This window comes from Entelurus aequoreus, linkage group LG06, assembly GCF_033978785.1.
Source record: "Entelurus aequoreus isolate RoL-2023_Sb linkage group LG06, RoL_Eaeq_v1.1, whole genome shotgun sequence".
NCBI classification, from domain to species: domain Eukaryota; kingdom Metazoa; phylum Chordata; class Actinopteri; order Syngnathiformes; family Syngnathidae; genus Entelurus; species Entelurus aequoreus.
Window position 1 is genome coordinate 20,759,760 of NC_084736.1, and position 8,400 is coordinate 20,768,159.

Sequence of the window (8,400 nt, forward strand, 5' to 3'; positions counted from 1 at the left end):
TTAAAATCATGGCATTAAAACGAAAAAATAAAGACAACTTCAGATTGTTTTCTTCGTCTTACTTTGGCCAAAAATAGAACAAACACATTCTGAAAATATTACAATAAAAATATAGAAAAAAATACCGGCAGCGGTAAAGTTTAGATCCATGAAGGAAAGAAGAAAGTGAATGAATGTTTATATCTGAATAAATTTACATATGCATAAAAATGTGTTTTATTTTTTATTTTATTTTTTTATGAATTAGGTAACGTTTATGACAACCTTATTCCAAAACACAATATAGAATGTGAGATATAACAGGATAATGCATACATTTGGGACCCCAAACATTTACTGTTTTGCACGCATCAATATTCCATCAGTGTTGGCGCTAGGAATTTTCAAAATGGGGTCATCAAGTCATAAAAATGGGGTCCCACGGTAAATTTTTGCGGTCCCACTTTAATGTTACTTTTTTGAAAATAATAACTCCTTTTAGCTCAGGGGCCGCATGGAGGAAAATCTGTGCACATGCAGGTCGGACTATTAAAATCATGGCATTAAAACTAAAAAAAATAAAGACAACTTCAGATTGTTTTCCTTGTCTTACTTTAGCCAAAAATAGAACAAACACATTCGGAAAACATTGCAATAAAAATATAGAAAAAAATACCGGCAGCGGTCAAGTTTAGATCCATGAAGGAAAGAAGAAAGTGAATGAATAATTATAACTGAATAAACAGTATGCATAAAAATGTGTTTTCTTTTGTTTTGTTTTTGTTTTTTTAATGAATTAAGTAACGTTTATGACAACCTTTTTCCAAAACACAATATAGAATGTGAGATATAACAGGATAATGCATACATTTGGGACCCCAAACATTTACAATGGGAACCCATTTTTATGACTTGAAAATTCCTAGCGCCAACACTGATGGAGTATTGGTGCGTGCAAAACAGCAGCAGGCGGCTGTGGCCTGCGGACCGGTTCTAATACTAATCAAATATCCTCCCGGGGGCCATAGATAATTCATTCACGAGCCAGATCTGGCCTGCGGGCCTTGATTTTGACATGCCCGATCTAAAACAACTGGATGATGCCCAGTGCGATACGTTCTGGTTGCCTAGAGATCATCACTGTCACCTGTGCAGGAGGTGAGCGCCTTAGAGTGTGAGATCCAGCTGCTAAAGAACCTTCATCACGAGCGCATCGTGCAGTACTACGGCTGCCTGAGGGACCACAACGAGAGGACCCTCACCATCTTCATGGAGTACATGCCAGGGGTGAGTCCTCTTTCTCACACAGTAACGTAATCCCCTCCGCGAGGGTTTTCAAAATAAAATACTTTCTCTTATCAAAGGGAGACAAATAGCGTCGATCCATTTTTTGGACAAGACGCTCACTCCCATCCTGCACACTAGCACCAAATGTTCCACTTTTGTGTTCCCGAGCCAACTCATAGACTATTCCAAAAAGTAGATAACGAGATGTTGTGAAGTGGTTTTAGTGTTCCCGTAAATGACCGCAAAAAGAAAACAGGCTCTGGCGTTTGTCAAATCTCTTTTCCAAGGTTTGTTCAGTCAGGATACAGCATTGTGCCAAATAAGGTCTGTTTTTTAAACCCAGGGAAGACAAATCCACGATCTAATGGACTCGTCTTTTCTTCTATTTTAGTCAAGTCGTTTACAAAAGGTGAACATGCTTGGCTATAGCTAGCAGCTACACAACAGCTAAGCACACAATAGCACACAAGCCAGGCATACGTAATAATCATTGAACTTTATTGCAATATCAAATCATTCTAGTTGCATTTTACTTAAACATAAAAAGTCTCCAAGGCAGAAGCGTGTTAGAAAGTATCCAGTAACAAACGGGTCTGCATCATTCAACTTATTGTGACGTGACCTTAACTTCATGAATTATTTATTACCACTCCACTTCATCTTAATGACAGCATTAGTCCATTCCACTAAATATTAATAAATAGGTGAATGTTTTTCGTATTCCTCTCTGTTTGCCAAGTTTTACTTGATCAAATATTTTCTAACATTCCACATTACTTCTACTAATAAAAGTACACATGATTCCTGCTGATATCGTATCAGATCTATATCGACATCGGCCGATACTCGATGCTAACTGATACCAAATCCTGGTACCTGGGAATCGGTATCACAATTCAGCGGTACCAATTTTCAGTATTTATGTGTGTGTTTATGTGGTCATGAAATTCTTTAGCAATAAAAATAAAAATGTGTTCATTATTTTATTTGTTTTAATTATACAACATTGAACAGTAAGCTGATAATGGTAACTGTTGTCCGGTTGTGATATCGTGTTTTCTTACACTTCTGAGTGTCATTTGTAAGTAAGCATCCATTTTAGTTTGTCCTAGGTGTGTCGCCGTACTCGGGAAGTAGTCTTTGCCATTAATTTGAATGTGTGAATGTGTCTTCTATTGAGTTCTACAAAGTGTTTATACTGTAAGTGTTTCATTTATTACACACCAATTGTTTGACGTGCGTCTTACTTGTAGTTTTCACTATCAATTGTAGAGGTATAGAAATTGCCATGTGAAATCGCTAATGTGTATGGCAAATCCAATGCATATTAGCATTGAGCTCAATTGAAAAGCAGCGCCTTCCTTTTGATCGCTTTCTTTTAGGCATGCTTGGTTTGTTGGCATGAACAATTGTAACATTATATAGAGGCAGTCTGCTACGAATTTGCCTGTTTGCCCGCTGAGTGCTTGAGCCGGTGCCAATTTTACGTGAATTGGCACTTGTTAGTATCACATTTTGTACTCATTATAATGTGTTGTGACGGACGGTGAACCGGTAGTCCCAAATCTACTTGTGGCGGTCCAGATTTACTTGTGGCGGAATCCTTGATGTTCACACGGTCTACCGGGACTTGATGAGTTGTTTGACTGCACACTGAGTGTAAAGCGCGTGCTTCCTTCCTGTCAGGGCTCAGTCAAAGACCAGCTGAAGGCTTACGGGGCCCTGACGGAAAACGTGACCCGGAAGTACACCAGGCAGATCCTGGAAGGGGTGTCCTACCTGCACAGCAACATGATCGTGCACAGAGACATTAAAGGTGACATGGACAGAAATCAAGTTGGAATGATGATTAAAGGCGATTATTCCACTCGCAGGCGCCAACATCCTGCGGGATTCGGAGGGCAACGTCAAGCTGGGAGATTTCGGGGCCAGCAAGCGGCTGCAGACCATCTGCATGTCGGGCACCGGCATCCGCTCTGTGACCGGCACCCCCTACTGGATGAGCCCGGAAGTGATCAGCGGAGAGGGCTACGGCAGAAAGGCCGATGTCTGGTGAGCTGGCTTCTTACTCACACGCATCCCGCAATGTGATTGGCTGGTGATGTAGCAGGGTGGTCATGTGACCGAGTACGGTACCCATCCCACCAGTCCTACTGGGCAACGATTAAAGTCAAATCCAACGCTGCTATCTTACGGTACCTGGGTTGTGTGTGACGTTACGATCTGTTGCCAACTCACTTGGCGATCACTCCAGCAGTACTGAGAGCGGACTCAGCCAAACTTTCTTGCAATTTTCGATGCCACAAAGAAATTGACTTAAGAATGTTTCAAGGGAAGTTAAGTAAGGCTCTGCTTTTCCAGAAATGTGCTCATTTAATGCTAATATACATTGGCTTTGCTATGGACATGCTACTGATTAGCATTAGTCATTTTACATGGCGATTTCAGCACCTCCAAATTTGTTAATGAGAACTGCAACTAAGATACACGTTACAATCAAACAGCTGGTGTGTAATAAGTACAATACTTACAGTATTAACACTTTTCAGGGCGCAATAAAAGACTAGCTTCAGCAAAGCCTGAACTGACGACAGACCATAAACTATACACTACTGCCATCTAATGTCTTGGACTTGCAACTGTAATTGAGACTCAGACATTTAATATCAAAACAAGATATGACAAATGTAGAGCAGTTATAATCAGCTCATTTTGAATGTTGCAGAAAAATAGTTATTATAAAAAATGATTAATATTTATTAATTCACACAAAAGTACCAAAAATAGGTACCGTTAACTGTTGGTGTCAATTCCCAGGTACGGGATACTGTATCGGTTCAAATGTGAACAGTACCCCTCCCTAATAAAATTGCGCTAGCTGGATGCAAATATACACTGGCTTTGCTATTGACATGCTACTGATTAGCATTAGCCATTTTACATGGCGATTTCAGCACCTCCAAATTTGTTAATGAGAACTACAACTAAGATGCACGTTACAATCAAACAGCTGGTGTTTAATAAGTACAATACTTACAGTATTAACACTTTTCAGGGCGCAATAAAAGACTAGCTTCAGCAATGCCTGAACTGACGACAGACCATAAACTATACACTACTGCCTTCTAACGTCTTGGACTTGCAACTGTAATTGAGACTAAGACATTTCATATCAAAACAAGATATAACAAATGTAGAGCAGTTATAATCAGCTAATTTTTGAATGTTGCAGAAAAAAATGATGTTATTATCAAAAACGATTAATATTTATTAATTCACACAAAAGTACTGACAATTGGTACCGTTAAGTATTGGTGTCAATTCCCAGCGATACTGTATCGGTTGTACATATGATACTGTATCAAATGTGAACAGTACTCATCCCTAATAAAATGGTAACTTGATGCTAATATACATTGGAATTGCTGTTGACATGCTACTGATTAGCATTAGCCATTTTACATGGCGATTTCAACACCTCCAAATTTGTTAAGAAGAACTGCAGCTAAGATGCACTTTTACAATCAAACAGCTGGTGTTTAATAAGTACAATACTTACAGTGTTAACCCTTTTCAGGGCTCAAAAAAACGCACCATAAACCATAGGGGTGTGAATTTTCTGGCACCTAATGATTCGATTCAATCCTGATTCCTAGGGTGACGAATCGATTCTCGTTTCAACATGATTTTCAATTCAAACCGGATCTCGCAATGTACTGTGTTATTTGGTATAATAGTTACAAAGAAACATTTTCAAAACAGGTTACGGGTTAGAAAAGCTCCTTCTGGTGATCACCTCAAAACTTATTTTTTATTTTTAAAAGAAAAAAAAGGTTTTGTTTTTTTTTGATTGATTTTTAAAAATTATAAATCGATTTAGAATCGGGATGAATGAGAATCACGATTTGGATGTAAATCGATTTCTACGTGCACCCTTGATAAATTATACACCACTGCCATCAAACGTCTTGGACTTGCAACTTAATGTCATACTTGCAAATGAGACCCGGAAATGTACAAATAAAACAATATTTAACAACAGGACAGCAGTTATCATAATCAGCTCATTAATATTTTCGCTTTAAAAACGTGTTTTCATTATCAAAAACAATTCATATTTATTAACACACACAAAAGTGCAGAAAATTGGTACCATTGAGTACCGGTACCGATTCCCAGGTACCTTTTTTGTTTGTTTGTTTCTGTCCTGCCCAGCTACTCAGGCAAATCATATTGTTGATGTAGATGCCCATATTGGCTGTACAAATTTACTTTACAAAAGAGAAGTGTGGGATACTGCTCTTGTTGCCTTATTTGTATTTGACTTTATTAAATGGATTTATATTATTATTTGGTGCAGCCGGGCCGGAGCAGGAGGGGATAGAAAGAGAAAAAAAGGAAGACAGAGGAGGAAATTGCGGGGACAAGAGGGGGATAAGACAGAGAGACAACAACAACAGCAAACACAACAATAACAGTAACAACAACAACAACAACAATAGAACAACATCAGCAAATAGGATATGTACAAATATGATGGTAAAAGTGATAGCAAAGAAGCAGTTAGTGAAATAAAAATTAATAATATAGAAATGACAATGAGCATTATTACACTACAAATGGAGCAATACAAATACCAATATAAATAGCACTATTGATAATGAATAATAACAATAATTACCTCTATTATCAACAATACAATTGTTTCAAATGCAACAATACATATATGTAATGATAACTTGAAATACAAAAGAAAGCAGATAAATGGAGGGGAAGAAAGAGAAGCCAACTATATTAACCTTGTAGATTGTTATAGTATCAATAGGTGAAGCTTTGTCAGTGTGCCATGTTACCCAGTTTCCCCTGGGAAAACAACGTTAATATATGTTTGATGAAACGTGAGTGTATGTATGTATATGTACTTGTATATGTACAGTATGAGTATATGTACAGTCGTGGTCAAAGGTTTACATACACTTGTAAAGAACATAATGTCATGGCTGTCTTGAGTTTCCAATCATTTCTACAACTCCTATTTTTTTGTGATAGAGTGATTAGAGCACATACTTGTTGGTCACAAAAAACATTCATGAAGTTTGGTTCTTTTATGAATTGACAAAATTGGTGCAGTTCAGCTAAATGTGTTGGTTTTCTGACATGGACTTGTTTCTGCAGCATTGTCCACACGTCAGGACTTTGAGCCAAACAGCTCAATTTTTGTTTCATCTGACATCACATGGACAAAGATAAGACCTTCTGGAGGAAAGTTCTGTGGTCAGATGAAACAAAAATTTAGCTTAACTTTAACTTAACTTAGCTGTTTGGCCACAATACCCAGCAATATGTTTGGAGGAGAAAAGGTGAGGGCTTTAATCCCAGACACACAATTCCTACCGTCAAGCATGGTGGTGGTCGTACTTGCCAACCCTCCCGATTTTTCCGGGAGACTTGCCCCGAAAATCTCCCGGGGCAACCATTCTCCCGAATTTCTCTCGATTTTCACCCGGACAACAATATTAAGGGCGTGCCGTGATGGCACTGCCTTTAGCGTCCTCTACAACCTGTCGTCGCGTCCGCTTTTTCACCATACAAACAGCGTGCCGGCCCAGTCACATCTTACTGCAAGACATACTTGATCAACAACCATACAGGTCACACTGAGGGTAGCCGTATAAACAACTTTAACATTGTTACAAATATGCGCCACACTGTGAACTCACACCAAACAAGAATGACAAACACATTTCGGGAGAACATCCGCACCGTAACACAACATAAACACAACAGTACAAATACCCAGAATCCCTTGCAGCCCTAACTCTTCCGGGCTACAATATACACCCCAGCTACCACCAAACCCCGCCCCCCCAACCACACACCCCCACACCTCAACCCCCCCAATCTCCCGAATTCGGAGGTCTCAAGGTTGGCAAGCATGGTGGTGGTAGTATTATGCTCTGGGCCTGTTTTATTGCCAATGGAACTGGTGCTTTACAGAGAGTGAATGGGACAATGAAAAAGTAGGATTACCTCCAAATTCTTCAGGACAACCTTAAATCATCAGTCTTGGGCGCAGTTGGGTGTTCTAACAGGACAATGACCCCAAACACACGTCAAAAGTGGTAAAGGAATGGCTGAATCAGGCTAGAATTAAGGCTTTAGAATGGCCTTCCCAAAGTCCTGACTTAAACGTGTGGACAATGCTGAAGAAACAAATCCATGTCAGAAAACCAACAAATTTAGCTGAACTGTACCAAATTTGTCAAGAGTGGTCAAAAATTCAAGCAGAAGCTTGTGGATGGCTACCAAAAGCGCCTTATTGCAGTGAAACTTGCCAAGGGACATGTAACCAAATATTAACATTGCTGTATGTATACCCAGCAGATTTGGTCACATTTTCAGTAGACCCATAATAAATTCATAAAAGAACCAAACTTCATGAATGTTTTTTGTGACCAACAAGTATGTGCTCCAATCACTCTATCACAAAAAAATAAGAGTTGTAGAAATGATTGGAAACTCAAGACATTATGTTCTTTACAAGTGTATGTCAACTTTTGACCTCGACTGTATGTATACTAAACATTCCTAAAGTCAGCTGAAAGTTGCTGCTTTCTGCCTTCCAGGAGTCTGGGCTGCACGGTGGTGGAGATGCTGACCGAGAAGCCCCCCTGGGCAGAATACGAGGCCATGGCGGCCATCTTTAAGATCGCCACGCAGCCCACCAACCCGCTGCTGCCCTTGCACGCGTCCGACCAGGCGCGGGACTTCATCCGCCGCGTCTTCGTGGAGGCCAAGCAGCGGCCGAGCGCCGAGGAGCTGCTCCGCCATCCCTTCTCCCAGACCGTGTGCTGAACTTTGACCCCCTTCTGACGTAGCGCCCTGTAGCTTCTTCCGCGCCGTGGAAGTCCCCCATTTGCTCGAATCCAAATAGCTGGTTGTTGTGAAGCTGCTGCACCACTCGTGTCTGTGTGGACGTTATAGCGTGTTTGCGCGTTCGCTGATCAGGGTTGTGTTCCTCTCGGCTATCTCTTTGTTAAATACTTCTGTTCACGCAATGTTGGAGATAAGTGATGACGAGTTTTCCTTTAAGATGAGAACCACACACCTTCTTGCTCGGAGTCTAAAAAGCAG

General features: G+C 40.1%; 1 protein-coding gene across 1 annotated transcript in view; it reads left to right on the plus strand.

Annotated features, from left to right (window-relative positions):
- Positions 1-8,400, plus strand: part of map3k3 (mitogen-activated protein kinase kinase kinase 3) — a 53,784-nt gene that overhangs the window by 43,785 nt on the left and 1,599 nt on the right. The window contains exons 14-17 of the mRNA XM_062050196.1: positions 1,135-1,266; positions 2,953-3,082; positions 3,141-3,318; positions 7,893-8,400. The exon at positions 7,893-8,400 is cut by the window's right edge and continues 1,599 nt beyond it. Of these exons, the coding sequence (XP_061906180.1) occupies positions 1,135-1,266; positions 2,953-3,082; positions 3,141-3,318; positions 7,893-8,121 (669 nt within the window). The 3' untranslated portion in view covers positions 8,122-8,400. The remainder of the gene's footprint in view (positions 1-1,134; positions 1,267-2,952; positions 3,083-3,140; positions 3,319-7,892) is intronic.